General features: G+C 32.5%; 1 protein-coding gene across 2 annotated transcripts; it reads right to left on the bottom strand.

Annotated features, from left to right (window-relative positions):
• Positions 1–9,417: 9,417 nt before the first annotated feature.
• On the bottom strand, positions 9,418–19,097 carry LOC144962572 (cell growth regulator with RING finger domain protein 1-like). 2 transcript variants are annotated; one of them, XM_078895615.1, is made up of 6 exons: positions 18,546–19,097; positions 17,850–17,965; positions 15,981–16,158; positions 14,214–14,397; positions 13,129–13,236; positions 9,418–11,666 (listed from the first exon to the last, which is right to left on the bottom strand). In XM_078895615.1, the coding sequence occupies exons 1-6, from the start codon at positions 18,656–18,658 to the stop codon at positions 10,869–10,871; spliced, it is 1,497 nt and encodes a 498-aa protein (XP_078751741.1). In that variant the 5' UTR covers positions 18,659–19,097; the 3' UTR covers positions 9,418–10,868. The 2 variants fall into 2 exon arrangements, with proteins under 2 accessions (XP_078751741.1, XP_078751742.1); XM_078895616.1 differs by having other exon boundaries at positions 18,851–19,073.
• Positions 19,098–20,950: the final 1,853 nt, after the last annotated feature.

Here is a 20,950-nt window from a genome sequence, read left to right as displayed (position 1 = left end):
TACCAATTGAAAATTGCACAGGAAATGTAAAGATTGTTCTGATGCATTTAGAATTTAGAGCAACCAAGATTGTCACAAATTTGAAATTGCATGATTCCTCTAAAATTCTTTAAAGACATTCCACGGTAAGGTTAAGAAGCCTTTGCATCAAAAACTGATTGTTTGCATTTCACAAACATGTGATTAAGAAGCAAGGAAAATCTAGATTTCAAGGGGAAAAAATAGACAAAGATTTGTTGTTTTAGTTATCCTGCCTCAATATTGCAGGAGATTTGGTCTGTGATATTCTCCCGTTTCTCACCCCCCCCCCCCACTCCCCTTCCCCTTCCCCTTAATAGTCATCAGTGCTGTGATGTTTGATTTCATCTTATTTATTCTTATACCACATCATATAAATATTTTCATCCAGTCATCCATTCGTACATTAAAAATGTGTGTACATATATATAACGATCTTTCAAGGCGCTTGATTCCTCTGGGGGGTTTTTTCCGGGGTTTTTTTGGGCACGATTGTACATATACAATTTTAGCTATAATTTTATGATACGTGTAAAGTATACATTGGAAAAGATATATTAAAAGTATTGGTGACTATATACGACCAATGATTTAACGTGTCTCTGCGTCATCTGTCAGTAAATTGTTTGAATCACATTTGTTGGTGTTTTACTGTTACAAGTTACAAAATGTTGTTGTATTGTATAATATTACCCTTTGATAATTTATACATATGTCAATTTTCATAATATTTAACAGTTGCAAATAAGTCAAAACTTTCATCTGTATTATAACGAATGATTGATTCTTTTTTTTTCAAGTTTAGACTTTCAGTATTACGATTGTCAGCATAAAATGATGACATAATTCCATAGATCCAGTAATTATTATTTTAAGAAAACGATATTTTTTTAGGGAGTGGAACATTTTATGGCTTCATTTATGTTTGGATTGGTTGTGAATTATTTTGTACTTAATTTCTGCATTTCAGCTGCATTTTCTATTCTATCAAATTCTTTTGTAGGGTTTTGTTAGCTGCAATGCTTTGTACTGCTTTTTTTTTTTTTTTTGGGATAGGTTTTTTTTTTTTGGATAGGTTTTTGTTTTGTTTTGTTTTTTTTTTTGTTTGTTTTTTGTTCTTTGCGAGATCAGAGTATTTTATATGCTGAATAGCAATCAAATACATAACTAAATCTAAATGTTACAATTTAGATTTTCTTTTTAATTTTCCTGCCTGATATTACTTTTTTAATTATGTAAGATGAAAGTTGTTAGAATTAAAAACATTTCTAGAAACAAATTCTGGCATTTATTTTTTTTTTTTTAATTTTAAATCCATTAATAGCAAATATCTTCTCACATAAAATCTTACATGGGATGAATTAGTGCTTTTTATCATTAAGAATATGAATGGACAATGGACACAATATTAGTCTACTGTCCATATTAGTTACTGATAGAGTTAAGGGTTGTATTATACATAAACAACATTGTTATGCAGATGAAATCATTTTAAAAGGTATTATCATTACGTGATCCACACTGCTATAATATATTGTAGCTGTGAAGGTTTCAAAGACGTAGTTTCCTTAAATTTAGTCAATTTTCTTTGGTTTTTTTTTCTTTTTGGATCTGTTGCACTTTTGAGTTCCAGTTTTATTTCTCCATCAAGCATTTAAAACTTGATGTGATCCTTTGATTAACTTCAATATATAGAAATTGTATTCTGTAGCGGTTTGTTACGTGAGCTTTAAATCCATTCTTTTGTGATAGTATTCTGGTTTTCTTACAAACAACAAAAATGTAAGTACTGAACACTTTGTAAAAATTGTAAATAGCATGGTTGAATATCTAAAAATTTAAAAAGCAAAAAAAAAAAAAAGAAGAAATATATTAAAAGAGTAAAAACGCCATTTAATTTAAGAAACCATTCATCATTGTTTATTCCCATAAAGATGTTCATGGAAAATGTTTTCAAAACCAAGTTTCACATTTAAAACTACATTTATCATTCAGTTTCGCTCTAAGCAGTATCAATCCAAATGCTCAGGTCCTGAGTTTCGTATTATTATTTTTTTAAAATGTTTTTGGGGTTCATTCCATCAAATATATTTTTTTGATTCCTTTAAATAAGATAAGCACTTTCAAGCTCTTTGATTTTCCAGTACCTATAATAGTGTTACAGATCAATGATATCAATGTTGTATTTATTTATCTATAACTTGTTAACCTTGTTGATGCATATTTTAAAAAGTATTATCCGTCCATTCAATGATAACAGTAGTAGTGGCCAGTGGAAATGGCAGATGTTTGTTAAGAGAGTTCCTGTGAAGTATGGCCAATTTAAAACATTTTATAGAAATCAATACCAGAAATCCTCTTTTAAAAAAAAAATCATGTAACTGTTAAATGATTCATTAAATTTAATTAATCATAAAATCATATACTTTTTAAAATTTCTTTTATTCAGATGCTACTTCATATATATATATATATATATATATATATATATATATATTATATATATATATATATATATATATATATATATATATATATATATATATATATATATATATATTGTTTTAGAGACAGAAATAAATAAATGAGATGTGATTAATTACCACTTGTATGACCATTTTAAGGCTAGAGTGTAATTGTTGTACAACTTGTTTTACTTTATATCTTGTGTATGTTTTATTAAATTAATGCAAGATAACAGGAGTCGCAGCTAGCTCTCCTTTTTGCACCATCTTTGGAGAGAAAAATAAAGGGAGTAAATGTAAGTCACATTCACTCCCTTCATTTTTCTCCCCATTGTATTGGCTCGTTTCGGTACCTCTAGCTTTTGGTTGCACCACCTTTGCTTCCTCTCAGGAATAAGAATTTATTAATTTTGTTTAAAGTTTTCCTTTTTTTTTCTAGCTGTGTAAAATTTTGTTGTATCTTTAATTGTGTAGGCTGTATATAAAGGTGCATCGGTACAAAACAAAAATGAGATGGGTTTTGCAACATTTGGTCTTCATATGCCTTGTCAAGTGTCATTGACTTCAAAATATTCCACTCATACTATGCCACTAGAAACATACAATACGTTTATTGCTTTATACCGGTCCCTCTAGTAAAAAGAAAATGTATTATTAGAAGTGTTGCCAAGATCAGAAAGTGCCAAATGTTATCACGTTTACACAAAGAAATCTGGAAAGAAAATCCCATTCCTTAACTTAAATATCCATTGCATTAACATTTTGTTTACCTTTTTTTTTTAAAAATCTGCCGCAAGGCTATTATGGTTCTAATTTATAATATTTATTGGTGTGAAGAGTTTTTCCGCTATATTGCATTGACGTCTGTAAAGTGTAGTAGATGGCTTAAGGAATCTATCGTTTCAGTCAAAAGTAATATTTTGCTTTTTTTTTTATTAGAAAAAAATGAATTTTTGAAGTTGAAGATCTGTTTTTATAGATGTGGTATGATTTTATAAGTATTTGTTTCATTTCAAAGGGAGTTCATTAATGCTATGCCTGATGTTATTAACGTAGTGTTGTATATGTGGCTTGAAAACGTTTTTATTTCAATAAATATAATTTAAGTCAGGAAAACTATTTATTTCATGCGGCATATATGACACTTAATATTATCAATTTTTTAAATAACTTTTGCTGGGTGGGGTTCCTGACCTCCCATAGTGGGCAGGGAGGCACTTACTGTGTCTTCTATCCCCTTATATCTATTTTCCAACTTGCTTTCTGTCTTTGTCTTGGAATGAGATTACTTGGTTTTGTCCAGGCCCTGGCCGATGCCCTTGCTGAGAGGGAAACAGTTGAATGTATAGTTAGTTTTGGGAGATGATATTTTTTTCCTTGTAAATCCTCTCTCTGTTATGCATTGTATTATGTTTAGTTTACATATTATATAATATGATTTGTAAACATTTGAGTGTATTCCTCTTAGTTGGGACTTGTGATTGTGTCTGGATGAGACTTTTAGGTGATCTTAGACTAAGTACGTTGACGGTGTGCTCTTGGAATCTACATCTGTTTCCTATTTGAACAAATTCCCCTTTGTCTTACCTTTTCTTGGGTGCTTTAATTGTAATTCTAGAACTTTTTACTATCCCATTTTCTTCCTTTTTACTGGCACTGATGTGACCTTAATGTGTTGCAAGCGCAGTAAAACCCTTAAAAACAAAAACAAACAAATAACTTTTGAAGAATGTTGGAATTTCTTTTTCTTCATTGCATCTCCAGCTGTGAGCTATTACTAATAAGTCAATGTTGTTTGCACCGTCTATTACTAATAAGTGAGTGATGTTTGCACCATCTTGATAGTGTAATCTTGACTCCCAGCCTTTTTAAATCAATACTAGGATGATTCAAGTTGGGTGCAAGTCTTCAATTAGGAGGCCTTTTCTTAATATTTAATTTACATTTTGATTTTCCATTTTAAATGTTAAGATTTAATTTGTATATATAGATAATAACAGTATAATATATATTTTCTTATGAGAATTCATGAGAATAAAAAATAACCCTTCCGTCCATATTTATTTCATTTGCCATTTGGATGCACATACACAATTTATCTTTTCCTTTTTTTTTTTTTTTTTGTTCTTTTTATTCCTTTGGGTTATTTTTTTATTTTTATCTAATTTTTTTTTTATGGTTTTGATTTTAGTGTTTATTTTTTTCAAATGTTCTTTTAATTTCTCATAACTTTTCATTACGTACATCTTTAGGTTAAGATGTTTGTAGCGTTTTTATTGTACTGACAAAAATATTTTGTATAAATTTAAAATATTTGTAAAGTATATATTTATTGAAAGGTTGCTCTTGCTTGTCTCTTCGTTTTGTTTTTGTTTTGTTTTGTTTAATTTTAATTTTTTTGTTGTTGGCGGAGGGGGGTTGGGTGGGAGGTAGGAGGGAACATAAGGTTTTGTTGTTTTTAAAAAAAAGTTTTATGGGTATTTTTTTCTTCATCATTGTCATTGTTGCACACTTTTTTCCCCTTTATTTTCGTGATTGTACATCTCAAGATATGATTTTGTTGCATATAATATTAAACGATTCTTTTCACAAGATGTTTCAAAGTTAATTCACTTTTACAATGAGTCCTGTCATTTCAAAATTTCTTGGGCTTTTTTTTGTTTTGTTTTCTTCCTTTATATTTGGCCTTGCAATTTGTGTCATGTCTAAAGAATGTGTATCTCATATAATTCTATATATACAAAAATTAATATAATAACAGCTCTAAAAATGAAAAGAAAAAAAAAAAGAACAAAATACCAAACACAGAAACAGTTGTATTATCTCTTTACTAGCCTATCCTGCTTCTTTGGTTTGTGATTGTATTTTTGACAGGGGATTTTTTTTTTCTTGTAAATCCTCTGCCTGTTTGTTCTTGGTTATTTATAATTTAGCTTATGATATCTTTAGGTTATGATTTTGATTGACATTTGTACTATTTTTGTTAGATTGCTTGTCTTTTTGTTTCAGCGGTCTCTCATATAACCTCAATTGTGTTGGAAGAGACCTAAAGCAACAAACAAACAAAAACATCACTTAAAATCCAGAAAGACGACAGAAAAGAACTTTTTTAAATTAACATTTTAAACGTTTTAACTCTTTTCATTATTGGCTGAAGAAGGGTTTTGAGTCCAACATGTTAAGTGTTTGGTATTGTGTTCTATTTTGAAGCTGTTATATTCATTTTTGTACATTACTTTTTACAGTCCACAGCTTTGTAATATTTCCTCTTAAACGTTCAATACTTTCGTATAGCTGCCCTCCGAACTTGTTCTTAATTCCAGTCTTTCAAAGGGCATTTCAAATGTTTCTAACTATATTTCCAATGGAAGACCTTGCGAAAAGTACTTGATTCAAATGTTAATCATTTTTAAAGCTCATTATCAGTGATAAACATGAGAAGTAATAGTAAAACGCTCTTTTTAGACCTCTCAAAAGTACCCCATCTGAAAACTGCAGCTTATATTTTTGGTATATTTTATAGGATTAAAACTCTACCCTCATTTCCTTCAAAACTGTAATCATCTGACAAAGGTATTTTAACTAACTCAACCCCAAACAAGACTTATCTCGGTATGCACAAACTTCTGTTCACCGCTAACACCGATATTATCAGTATGAAGTTTTCTTTTGAAGTAGTATTATAATAATCTAACAACAAATCGTTCTTTTTTGACATTCTATAACTTCTAAAGAAAAAGACTATTAATTTTTCTTTATAACCAGATTAAACTTTCTTATTTGGTCCAAAGATTGTTGAATGAAATTTTATTTAATTTAGAAGGCCTGTTATACTGGGAATTGTATAATGGTACACAATGAGTTAGGCTTTGCAGGGATGCCAAATGTCCAGCTTTTCCGGCTTTTTTTTCCAGGGGAGGGGGGGGGGGGGGGGCGGGGTTTCACACTTCAGTTCTCACTTCAGCAGCTTTTCCGGTCTTCAAGAAGACCTCAGAAGGTCCTTATTCTCAAGACAGAGATAAAAATTATTGGAATTGATGCAACAGACTCTATACACTTGTAAAGGAAAGGAAAAGGGAGAGTTCAGAAAGATGTTTTTGTTTGTTCATTTACAAGATTTTTTGTTTTTTTTCCCAAAAATCATTTCGCATCCCTGGCTTTTACTTCACCATTATTTACATTTTTTTGATACAAATTGTTTGCGCATTATTAAAGATAATGTTTTAAATGTTTACAAGATGGTGGCAGTTTAATAAAACTTTGGACTTGCTAATTTTCTTTTAGATTGGGTATATTTCTTTTAATTCCGAATGTACCAAAAATTTCTAGAGAGAGCAGACAACACAGTGGGCCAGGGTTGAGTAAGTGAACCAGCCTAGTTATTTACTTTGTGCATCAGATATTTTCAATTATTGACAATAACGCATCCTGTGGAGATGAATCTTTGAAAAAATGTGTATTTTCTAAACCCTATTCTGTCATGGTGAATCACTTCCCTTATTTTGAAATAATTAGATCTTTTAAAAAAATGAATGTGAATGAAATACATAGATCGTTATTCAACAAAAGCATAATACAGCATACGTTGTTCCTGTTTCTTTTTAACTTTAAAAAAAAATTATAACATACGAATATTTTTTTCCATAGAGATGATATTATAAATCACTGTCTTTCAATGTAGTATTATTTTTGTGAAGGAAAATGTGTTAGTCCTTGTGGTTTGATTTTCCTTTCGCACAATTTGTCTCTGTGGTAGTTGCGTATGTCCTTTGTGTAAGAACTTATGTTATTTTGTATTATCTGATACTGATCCTGTCATAATATATCATGGAAATAAAGCTTCATGTACAGACATTATATTATTACTTAATTTTGAATTTGTCTTATTTAGAGTCTGGGTGGATTCTTCAGACCTCCCATGGTGGGCAGGAGGTCACGCTGTGTCTTCTATCCCCTTTATCTGCTTTCCGAGTTGCTTCCTGTCTTTGTCTTGGAATGAGATTACTTGGTTTGTCTTGGCCGGAGTCAAGGCCTTGGCTGAGAGAGAAACCGTTATATGTGAAGTGTAGTGTTAGTTTTGGAAGACGATTTTTTTAACCTTGTAAATCATCTCTCTGTTATGTTCTGTTATATTTTTTGTTATGAATTATATTAATGAGAATTATTTGAGTGTATTCCTCTCAGTGGGATTCTGTGCTTAATCTGGATGAGACTTTAGATGAGATCAAACTAGGTACACTGATATCTTCATCTGTTCCGTATTTGAAGCATTCCCTTTGTCTTACTTTTTCTTGTGTGCTTTTAATTTCAAATCTTTAAAAAATTGACTATGCAATTATTTTTTTTACTGGCGCTGAAATGATCTAAATGTGTTGCAAGCGCCTTAAAAGCCTTAAAATAATTATTATAAAAAGGGGTCTTTTGACTGTCAAACTTGGTCCATTGATAGATTACTCGTGGAATCTTCTGTTCCCTATTTGAACCAGTACCTTTTATCTCACCTTTTCTTTGGCACTTTTAACTTCAGATCTTCAACTTTTCCTTTATCATCTTCCTTTTTACTGGTGCTGAACTGACCTGTAAAAAGTCTTGTCAAAATATTAAAAGTATTTTGTCAAATTTTCTGACATGTGTGCATGTCCCGAATACGACAGAACACCAGATTAACTCGTCAGTTTAAAAGAGTGAGATGGCAGAGGGAATAAGGCATTGATCTTCCACCCAGGACACGTGGTTCAACCTTGTTGTAGGCATCTTTTTTTTTTCTTGAGCAAGACAATTAGCCCTTACTGTTTACCTTGCAGCCCTGCACTATTGCTGATAACTGGGTTATCGCGTTCTTTTCTCAAGAAAGAACCTAAAGAAAAAGTTTTCCTTAACATGAATAAAGGGATTTTTTTTCTTTTATTTACAATGGAACCCGCATTGTCAACACTTTTTTAATTCACTTCGTCTTAAAGCCAATATCTTTAGTTGGTCCCAAATATTCTGATCTTTATCTGTGCTCCATTGATAAAGGATAAAGTCAATAACACCTTGCTTAAAATCAACCAATCTCTCTGGTCTGGTGGTGTTGGCTTTATCAAGAATACACTGAATTTTTCATTTAACCCAGGGAGGACTCCTCTATGAATCAAAATTGTTTTTGTTTTTCAATTTTTTAAAGAGTGGCGATTTACAGCTGTTACTCATTAGAGGATAGAAGAAATCGCTGGCTCAAGGAGGCCAAGAATTCCAGGGGAATTCCTTCTGCTACTCTTCAGGAATTTCCATATAATCTGTTGTTGCTATTTATTCAGTAGAGGGAATGACATGTGAATTACCCAGGTTAGATTCTGTGGTTAAATTCTTTTTTTCAAAACTTACTCTGTACATCCAACAGTAATTGGGTGGATGGGTCAAAATTTGATCTGCCGCAAAACATCTTGTAACGGACTAGTCTCCTAACTAAAGAGTAAACAAATGTTAACCATTCTTTACATGCTACAGAAATAAAGATCACCATGGAATCCAGGAACCACATCAGTCCAGGCATTTTACCCATGGGTACCAGTTTTCCGGTTCATGTCCGAATTCCGGTTTCGCGATATCTCAAAGTCAAATACCTCCGGTTCCAGTGTTTTGAGTAAAATAACCTGTGAGTATTTCACTATGTATTATAAGTTGGTTTTAAAATAAAATTAATTTCCTCATTGTGCCAATATGTTTGCTGTGTAATCATTTAATAATGGTATAAAAACGGTGATGAAATAAGAGAAAGTTTAGGCCGCATTTTCAGTAGGAACATTTTCAGGTTTGGCAAAGTGTCGAGAATTTAGTTTCAGGTTTCAGCACTTCTTCCTGCTGGCACCCATGATTTTACCATTATTTTTTCTTCATACTCATATACCATTACCTTATCTATGAAAAAAAACTGTGATATAAAAAAGAAAAAGTTGATTGGATAAACTTTATTTATATGTCAAATCCTTAATGAATTTATTCATAAGTAAATCATGCAATGGAAATAATCTTTTTTTTTTCTAATAAAAAAAAAAGAATACATCACAGCTTGCTGGGGAAATAAATTAAATACAACTATTTGAATCAACATCCAAAAATGCCTACGATAATTAAAACGTCAAATCAATTCTGCACAAATAAAAACTGGTTAACCAAATATTAGACTTGAGATTTAAATTCAGGTTCACATTGTCTTAAGAACTACAGAGAATAAATAAAGTAAGGCAGAATGTAGCAACACGTGCCAATTAAATAAGAAGATTTTTTTTTAATGTTTTAACTTTCATCATATCTTCAGTCATTAACTAAAGGATAAAACTATTTCCCTAGTCGAACCACTTCGACTCTCTTTCCAGGTCTTTGCGATATTGCATTATTTGCAGGTAATTCCTGCACCGAAATGCTTGCAGTATTTCCCTACCCACGTGAAAAAGTAAAAACAATTTCTACTGAATTAAATGAGGACAAAGAATAAAACAAACTGCTGTGTGCCGGCATTCAACACTTTTTTTAAAATGCTTAATGCAGTATAATTAATGTCACATAAAAACCACTCACTTTTACTTATTCTATGCAAACTCTTTTAAATAATAGAATAACCTACTGACTAGAAACAATGTTTACCTTGCATTGCCATTACATATCAGGTCAATCAATTTGCCAGGTCATATCTGGCTCGGGTTATTTTCACACTTTTAAAGAAGACATTATCTTTTTCAACAACAAAAACCATTAAAAAGCAAAGTCTTTCGTTTGTCTTAAACAGGTTGACCAGATACATATAGGGGCCAATTATCAAGTTGTAAATTTTCTCCAGTTTTCACTCTTAAACAGAATATATTCAAAGTTAAGGCATATTATCACCATTGGGATATCACATATATAAACACAAACAAACATAAATAGTCTTCGAACAATGTCTTCCAGTGAGAAGTCAGGCATTCATTTATATTCATTCACATTAAATTACTTATCTAGAATGAAAAGCTCAGGAGCAAGTACAAACGGTGAGCATGGCTGTCTTTTAATACAAATATACTTTATGTATTTATTTGTTTCAATTTCAACATTGATATCATAAATAAGGCATCTCAGACGAGGTAAAAATCTGACAGGGACAATATGTAGTAACTGACAAAGCATTTTTTTTTTTTAATTCTTGCTTTTTGTCTGTCTGACAGTTTTTCATCTTTTTAAATTGTCTAAAATGTCCTAAGAAAGTAATTTAATGTTAAAAATAATAAATGCATTAAACAATTTTATATTGTCCTTGCAATCATTGGCAAAACTCATCATTTAACACAGCCATCGCAACAACCAACCATGCTGGTCATCAGATGTAACATTTAGCAAAAATGCTACATAAATCTGAACCCATTTAGCTCAAGCAAATCCCACCATTTGGTTCACGCGCTCAAACATGTTTTCAACTTGAGCTGCTATTCCTTGCCTAATGACTCGTTCATTTTCTTCTTCCTCTTCATCTAAAACACCATCCTCCTCATCTTCATCTTCATCGCCCTGTTCTTGTCCCACAATAAAATATGACTCAAGCACGCCTCTACACATGGGACATTTGTCCAGGAGTTGAAGACAACGTACGCATACACAGTTGTGTCTACACGGTAACAAAGCACATTTGGCTGGACATGTTTGACAAACTACACAGTCAGGAATCTTGGTGGAATTGGCAAACACATCACTGGATAAATTGCTCTGGAGCATATTTTCATTTTCTTTATCACGATGGCAATCATTATTCTCATGTTGTCTATTTGTCTCTTTAGAAAAATTAGAATCCCCATCTGGAAAGTTTGAAACACCTTGAAGCACACCACTTTGGGAATTCATAATAAAATGACCATTATCTCTATTGGAAGAATAATTATTTGGATTACAATCTCTATCACTCTTTTCATGAGCTTCTAAAGTATTGCCCGACGAAACCCCTTCATTTCTTTGACAAACAAAATCCTCATTTGAAGTAGCACCTTGAGCACATCTTGTTTGTTCACTACCTTCATAGTTGGTAGCGGTGGAAAGTTTTGAAGTATTTCTATGCCTAAGATTTGTAGAAGTGGAAGGTTCGTGAGATTGATTACACTGCTCTGGCTCAATATTTCTCCTTTGGATAGGTGTAGATCCCTGCTGAGATTGGTCTGTTGTTGACGCAAATAAAGCCTGAAATAATCAAATACTATGTTAACATTTGTAAAATGTAATGTTAGCTCACGCAATCTTTTCCCTCTTCCACCTTGCTCTCCATAGAGATTTTGGTACTTTTCAAAATTGAAAAAAAATAAATTACCCAATAGCTCAATCCAAAAAAAATTGGTATGTACATAGTTTTACTAAACTTCGTTTATGATACAAAGATAAAAAAAGAGTGGCTTTAATAATAATAATAATAAAAAGAAGAAGAAGAAGAAGAAGAAGAAGAAGAAGAAGAATTTTGATTGTCCAAAAAGAATGGCAATTTGTTAATTGGTTTACAATGTTTGAAATTAAAAACACAATACATAGATAGATAGACAAAAATACAAATATAAATTTATTATATATAAACATCACTACCGCTTTTTTACACTTTTTCTATAGTTCCAATGAGTTTCTCACGCAATTTTTGCTGTTGTTGTATCTTGAAGAATGAAAGCAGCTCACCTAGTCATGCCATTTGGTAAAGTTGATGAAAATCGTATTTTGACTTATAAAATAAAGCAGTGTTCATCCAGAGTGTTGTTTTTAACACAAAACAAACTTAGTACATGGTCCAAATGTAGTATTACTTATAATAATTAATAATATGTATATAATTTGTCTCAGAAAAATGTAAACAATGATGGGGTAAAAGTAAAAGCAGCCAAATACCGAGATAAACGGTGTTAGGGTTGAGTGAGTTAATGTTTTTTCCACAAGTCACCTGTCTTTTTTTTTTTTTACAAAGTTAAAGCCTTTGTTTTAGACTTCAAAATTCTCTACAAGAATGTTATTTTTACTAATCGACATTACTTTCGACTTGATAAATACTAAGCTTCGAAATGTTATGGACGGTGAAAGTTTTCATAATTATACTTGTACATGGTGCTGCATTTTTAGTTTGTTTCACTTTCCACTTTTATTTTGATTTTTGTCCCCTTGTAATGTGATGGTTTTAATTGGGCAATGTCAGGCTATGAGTTAACGAAAGCTACAATCAAACTCTTCTCCAAGACAAGTAAAATTGGTGAAAAAAACAAATGGAAAATACCCTGGACTGCATTAGTCAGTAATGAAGAAGTGAATAATCGCATAGGAAAAGAACAAGAACTGTTGGTTTCAATCAGGAGAAGGCAAATGAGATTTTTCACACATATATGGAGAGGGGACATAATTGAAAAATTGCAACATGAGGATTTTCAGAAGGGAAGCGAGCATGAGGAGCACAGAGAATGACATTCCTTAAAAATCTAAGATAGAGCACATCAATGATAAACACAAACACAGAATATGCCAGATGCTCCCTTAGACAGATTAACATGGAGGAGAATGGTCGGCAATGCTCCTGAAAGGGCACGTCACACAGAATGAATGAATGAAATAAAATAAAGATGACCGGTTAGTTCAGCTGGAGAATGAATGTCTTGTCAACATTTTACTGACAAACCTGCAATGAATAGAGGGGAATACCAGCTGTCTTGACATATTTGGCGATGATGTGCGAATCTTTCTTGACAGTTTCATCCTTAAGATGGACAATTACAAATAGGCCAATCTGGTGACAAAAACAATTCAATCTTTCAAACGACATTCTGCATTTAATATTATTAATACTTAAAGTTCCCCTTCTCCCGATAGTGATGTTGGTAGAGCAACAACCTGTGGGATCATTTGTTACTTTCAGCACAAATGAGAAAAATTGACCTTTCACTTTCTTCACAAGCAAAGGGTTCTAACTCAATCCCAGGTGCAGTCAAGATTTTTTTCTGACTCCCTTGTCCACCCAGCAGTGATTGAGTAGCTAGATCTGTTAGATCTAGCAGAAGGTACTTTGTGATAGACAAATGTCCTATCCAGCAGGTAACAAACAATCACTATTGTCTGTTTCATGCTATAGAAAATAGTATAAACTCTGGCTATAAATGACTACTTTTGTAGTTTGCAAATAGGCTTCTTCTCTTCTTCTTCTTCTCCTTCTTCCTTCTTCCTCTTCTTCGTCCCCCTTCATATTGTCTTTTTGTTCAAATGATAAAATTTCAATTTACCTGAATCAGCATAAAGAAATGAGTGTACGTCTGAAAACTGAACATAAATACATTGGTTGAATTTCACAATTAAATTTACTTCAACTAAAATAAGTGCCACGGCATTAACAATTACAATATATCTTCTTCTTCTTCTTTAAGGCATATTCTTGTTGGATGTAGCCTCCCAAACAGTTTGATGGAACTCCTCTCTAGTTTTCATTTGTGGTTCCCATCCAGTCCCAATGTCTTGCGACAATTCCTTCATGGCCTCCCTCTGCTCCGCTTGCCCTTGCAGACACTCTCCATGCAGAACTTTTTTTTTTATTGTGGCGTGTCTCTTGGTGTAGCCAAACACAGTAAATAAACAAATAAGAACATGACAGTGATAAGCAAGTTTTTCACAATCTTCTATAATTAAAAAGGGGGAAAAAATTACTTGGATACCACTTCATACAAAAATAAGAGTGTAAAAAAATCAATTATTTTTATCTAACTATCAGCTCACAATATCATTATCTTTTTCCTCTATACCATGACTGGTATCCCCACTGTGTCCATCCCCATCTCTCTCTGGTGTGAAAATGAAAACTGCCAAGGGATATCGACTCCTGGGCATATCACCAAGAGTCCCACTTGACACACATTCAGGGCTGTGTAAGGCTATGCTGTGTTTGCCTTCAACATCAAACCTGAAAGGACACCACGGTAAAAGCTGCTAAAACTTGATCAATCAAGTAAGAAACGATCTCAAACATTTTCATAAATTGAATTTTAAAAAGTATTTAACAAAAAAGAATATAACATTTCAAAAAGATCAAATTATTTTACACATTATCATCATCATCAAGTCGTGCAGAATCTGAAAAAGAAATTGGCAATCATGGCCCTCCAATCCTCTGATCGGCTCAGAAAGTTTATTTTTGTCTCATCCATCTCTCCAGTTCATGTCATGAGACTTGTGACATAGCCTGTCCATCCGTTCTTTACCTCTGCTTCTTTTTCTAGCAATTTTCCCCAACAAGATTGCTTCTCAATCTTGCTCTTTCTCATATATATGGCCAAGGAATTTTAATTGTTTTTCTCTTCTTATGGTTCTTTCAAGAAAACATCTTATGTGTGCTTGATCCAATACTTCCTCGTTTGTCATTCTTTCTGTCCAGGATATTCCCATGATTTTTCTAATAAACCACATCTCGCTCATCAGCTTCAAACTTTCATTCTATTTCTTTGTTAATATTTCAACTCTCACATCTGTATACAATTTAACACAAACATCCTCAACAAACAAAAACAAGGGAAAAAAACAGACAATAAAAACGGTAATATTTTAAGCAAAATCTAGAAAGACAGGAGAAATGGTTTCAGATAAATTGAATCATTATAAAAATTGTAAATTTGGTCACTAAAATTCGAAAGAAGAAAAACTAATTAACCTGACCCCGCGTTTGCAAAAAAAAATATTCAAAATTTTGCAAAGAAAATGATGAATTTTGCAGAAATTATTAAGTACATTTTGCAAAAATGTTGCAGGTTTCTAAATATGTTGTATCACACCTAACAACTAACTACAAGCAACCCGTGTAATAAAATATCCCCGCGGAATAATGCAATTTCAAACTCAAAATTATGCAAAATTATGGAACAAAAAATGGCAAATTTTGCCAGAAATTATGCTGATTTGGAAAAAAGCACAAAGTTGGGAAAACAAAATTACAATAAAAAATTGCTGTCAATGAAATTGTTATAATAAAGAAGTAAAAAATTCGGATATGCCTTTTATTCAACTTAAATAAAAGGTCATATTCGAATTTTTTTTCAAAGAATCAAAGAATTTGTCCAAAATTTGCAAAATGTGCAGATTTTGCGGTTGCAATGCAAATCAGAAAATATTCCCTAATTTTGTCGCCACAAGCTGTGCAAAGAATCACGGGCCCGATTAACAACAGAAAAATAATCACTTGGTTGATAAATCATGAACTATAGTACATACAACATATTGTGTAACACAGAAATCTCAAAAATGAATAAATAATATAAATCTCATACAATGTCCTAAGTTCTTGTTCTACTTACTCACTTTGTATTGTAATTTTTCCCAAACCTCATTGATAATTCAAACACATGTTCAGATAAAAAATTACATATGGTCAGATTTAAGTGCAAGTAAGCTTTCACTATCATGCATTATTATAAAATCTAGTAAAAGTTCCTCAGACATCATTTTCATGACAGACTTTCCCCATGCCTATTCATCCATAGCTGGATGACTTACCTTAAAATGTCCGAATGGAGAGGTTCCAAATTGGTGTTTTGTTCCAGGTCAGTCAACATCTTCTCCCTAACAGTCCGACCTTGCATCAGAATGAGGTCATGGAGAGCCTGAATTTTTGGACCCCAAACAATCACCACATGACATGGACACAGAGTAGACAAATTCAGTTTCAAGTCATCTGGCAAAATATATATCAGGTGTGAGAAAGAAAAAAAATGGAAAAGTTTGGAACCCTGTAGCCGCCAGACAATAAACGATGCAAGTCTGAAACTTTACCACAATCAAACCTATTTATTGAAATTTATGTACTCAATTATTTATAAAAACACGTTGAAAAATTAAAATTCCATGATTTTTTTATTCAAACACCACATATTTTGTCCTACTGAAGAATTAGGACATAATTTTCAAAATTTAATGTGATCTGTCGATTCCATATTTTGTTTTATAAGTCTGCATAGACATTTATCTCAATGATCTAATTGATTTTCTAATGTCTTGAATAGTGATTCGATCCCATGTATTTTGAACTGAGTCTTTTAACTCAGCTTCTTTGTAATACAATCCTTATTAAATATGTTGGACATATTGACCAAATGCTGTAAGTCCATTGCAGTCATGCAAGAACTCATTGAAGGCTGTTCAATTTTTTAAATGAATGTCTTTTGCTCTTTAGCAAGACTGTGTAATGTAACTTGTGTGGGAAGTTGCCACGTCTTGTTGAAAACAAATGAACGGTCGGGATAAAGTGAAAGAAAGTCTAGAATAAGACTTTCTTCTAACAATGTAACATAATTTTGCCTTTTCACTTTGATGGTTGAGATGTAATCTTGCCTTTCCCTGACAACTTTTTCCACCAGACTTCTTTTTTTCTTTTTTTTTGGTAAATCTATTGCTTTCATGGTAAAATCAATCAAGTAAAACGTTTGATTTTGTTTGACCGTAGACAATACTATCGTAGGGGTTTCTAGCAAAAGCTAAAGTCAAGATGCAAGTTTGGAAACTTTTTATATCATGATATTTTAACGATTTTGGTTTAACTGGCATAGTTTCTTAATCCAATAGAGGATTTTTTATTAAACTTAGCAAGTATTAACTTAAGGTCTTGATCATTTTGCTTGCAAACTTTGGAATGCTTCCATATTTCATCTTCATATTGAAACAGCATCATACTTCTTTCCATTTTTTCTCGTACCATGTACATAAACCATGCAACCCACTTAAAATGACATTTAGCTCATTAGTAACGTCATGCCAAGTCCCAGTTTTTTCCTATATATTATTAAAAACGAAATATCTAAAATAATGAAATAAAACTAACCAAATCCTGCATATGGGAACATGCTTTCAGCATTTATTTTATCCAGTAGACTGTATTAAATTTGAGTCAATTTTTCTTTACACTAAACATGCGATTGAGAAGGATAATATTTGACCTTATATTTTAATCAATTTGTTCGCTTTCCATATCAAATTTCATTCCAAGATTGCAGTTTTATCTTATATTTCATACTCTCATAAAATTTTGATGAGTGGCAACTTATACAATATGAAAAGGATAGACTCGAGGACCAATCCTTGCAGGATTCCAAAATAAAAAAACATTAAATTGTGGATACAAACAGATTTGTGACCCTCTGCCCCAAAACGGTATTATGTCGGAATGATCTGTATGCTCAAATTTTAGTTTATTGTTAATAACAGAAGGCTTAGAGTTAAATTTATTTGTTGCAATAACAAATATAGTTTTTTTTTAAATTGCACAAATCCTACATTTCATTTTTCAGTCAACCTCGGGTTCACCCTCTGACATAATACCATATTGAGGCAATGGGTCATATATTTTAAATCATAAGCAAAGTTCATTACCCCCAAGTTCTTTTGTGCTTTGATCCAACTCCATGACAAAAGGGTTGGATACTTTCACCATATTTCTCTGATGAGGTCTAAAGTCTACAGTCCTGTGAGAAAGATCTCCTGTCAATCTAGTTGAAGAACAAGTTGGGCATGAATTCATAATATATATATATATATATATATATATATATATATATATATATATATATATAATATATATATATATATAAAACAGTCAGAGAATCGTTTAATTTCCATCATCTATACCAATCTCTATAGTTCTCATTAAATGTTTAACCAGCACAAATGTTTCTGTTCATTTGCTTTTGCAAGGCTTATTGATTTCTTTAGGCCATTATTTACGTGTATTTCTTGAAGCGGGTTATACAGATTCGGCAGGTGTGTTGCTGAGATAACATATGTCAGTGATTAGTTTTACATCGAAGATGCAGCAGGTTTGTAAGTGATGTCACTCATATAATAATAAGATATATAATGAATTGCGTTCTTGAAACTCAAAAAGAAATGTTTACAATTTTCTGGAAATAAATAAAGAACAAATTTTGATTATCAAGAAAAAATTCTGGAAATATAAGAAAACAAGTCACAGTTTGTTTGATGTGAAATAATATATTTTTTAATATATTTTTTTTTTTAATATTGTGAATATCTTTAGTTTTAATCCAATCTTAAATCTGTCGTACTTACCTAAACAAATAAATAAAGAGAGTCATTCCAATTGAGCAAAGTATGATGATCAAAATAGATGTAATATTTGTATAGTCAACAAGTAAAAGTAAATCAGGAAAGAAAATTGACATTTTGAACCTGAATAACGTCTCTTAATTTGAATTAAAGTTTAATACTTATTACAATACGTATTTTTAATCTAGCAGCATACACTGTCAATGTAGACGTATAGCAGGGCTACATTAGACTACTGTTCTTGTTACGTCCGTAGCCACTGCGTAGAATTATTTGAATTAATAATTAGTGAGTACTGTCACTGTTACTGTTACTACTGAGTCAGGAACGTCTGAATCTTGAGATTGGCGAAAGGTTTATTCATCTTCCTCCTTCCAATGAACGGACATCTGTGGGATTTCAATTCCAAAACAAATTAAAGCTATGCTGGACTGATCACTGATTATTTTAATTCCAGCACAATAAAATAAATGGGTGTAGAATAGAACATACAGTTCAATGGTGTATTTGTTGATTATTGTCATTCGTTCTTTGCAAATTGCGATTATGCGTGATACAGTCTTTGCAGTTTATGCAAAATCTAAAGAAAGTAAAAGTTTCGGTGTTTTATATTTTCAGTATAAATAACAATGTGAAATTGAATGTTAAGCTTCAGTTTAATCAACGAAAACAGATATTAAATTGAAGTTAACATTCAATTTCACACCGTTATTTATTTTTTTGAGCTTCGAGCAGCAACATTTACACTGCATTTTATTTCAATGATAAAGATAAAATAGAATAGGTAGTACCAAGGAATTTACCCAATGGAAACAGTACGGTGCTCTGGCTAACCAACCACCGGCCTCGATGAGAAAAATATCCGCCATTGAGACATGGGCTGGGAATCGCGTTACTATAGTAAACAAGCGCTGATCGGCCGTTCATGAAATCTAAGAAAATAACTTCCTGCTCGCTCGTTTAACTCAAAATGATTCAAAACGATGTCTCTAAAATGATATAAATGTGACTTCTTAATGTTTTCTTCACGGTCAAAACCACATTCTATTAATGATTACGTCCTAGGCAAAAAGGAATATTGACAGGTCGACCGAGAGTTGAACTCGTCAGACGACAAACATCAATGCTAAGTGTAGAGAGAGTCAAGCTCTTGTTTGTCTTGTCCTGTTCTATATAGAGAAAAGGATAAATAGTATAGCCCCGTGCGTGAGTGGTTTCGTGTCATAGTTATGTTTTTAAATTGTTTCTGTTGTTCATGTATGTAGGGATGACTCTCTCAGTGAGCCTCACACTCACTGCATCATCATAGCAAAGGGACCCAACTTTAAATTTGGCTCACAGGAATTTCAGACACCACTCGTAGGAATTTCAATGCCGAAAGAGGAATTCCCGCACACAAGAAAAGGGAATTGGAATGGTATTTGGCATACATATTGTATAGTATCTCGCTCTAAATAGATAACTGATTAGAATTATTTTATGATATATAAACACAATGCCAAATACAATTCCGAAGTTTCCTTATTTCAAAAGAAGTAAAGCTCCAAAACCTAATTATGGTAGTGATTGTAGTACTTGTGGTAGTGAGGATGATGTGGTGGTGGTGGTTGTAGTAGTAGTTGTAATGGTGATGATCTGGTGGTGGTGGTGGTTGCAGTAGTAGTGGTCGTGATGACGATGTGGTTGTGGTGGTTTTAGTAGTAGTGGTAATTGTAATGATATGGTGGTGGTGGTGATTGTAGTAGTAGTAGTAATGATGATGATATGGTGGTGGTGGTGGTGGTTGCAGTAGTAGTGGTAGTGATGATGATGTGCTGGTGGTGGTATAGTTGTAGTGGTAGTGATAATGATGTGGTGCTGGTGGTTGTAGTAGTAGTGATGATATTGTGGTGGTGGTTGTAGTAGTAGTGGTAGTGATGATGATGGAGTGGTGGTGGTTGTAATAGTGATGATGATGTAGTGGTGGTGTAGTGGTAGTGATAATGATATAGTGGTGGTGGTTGGTGGTGGTGGTGGTTGCAGTAGTAGTGGTAGTGATGACGATATGGTTGTGGTGGTTGTAGTAGTAGTGGTAGTGATTATGATGTGCTAAGGGTGGTATAGTTGTAGTGGTAGTGATAATGATGTGGTGCTGGTGGTTGTAGTAGTAGTGGTAGTCATGATATTGTGGTGGTGGTTGTAGAAGTAGAGGTAGTGATGATGATGTGGTGGTGGTTGTTGTAATAGTGGTGGTAGTGATGGTGTAGTAGTAGTGGTAGTGATGATGATGGAGTGGTGATGGTTGTAGTAGTGATGATGATGTAGTGGTGGTGTACCCTAGTGGTAGTGATAATGATATAGTGGTGGTGGTTGTAGTAGTTGTGGCAGTGATGAAGTGGTAATGGTGGTTGTAGTAGTAGTGACGGTGA

Source organism: Berghia stephanieae, chromosome 1 (genome assembly GCF_034508935.2).
Source record: "Berghia stephanieae isolate SIO BIC M18660-M18661 chromosome 1, UCSD_Bste_1.3, whole genome shotgun sequence".
Taxonomy (NCBI): domain Eukaryota; kingdom Metazoa; phylum Mollusca; class Gastropoda; order Nudibranchia; family Aeolidiidae; genus Berghia; species Berghia stephanieae.
The sequence above is the reverse complement of the archived record's forward strand: the minus strand, read 5'-3'. Positions and strand labels throughout refer to the sequence as shown.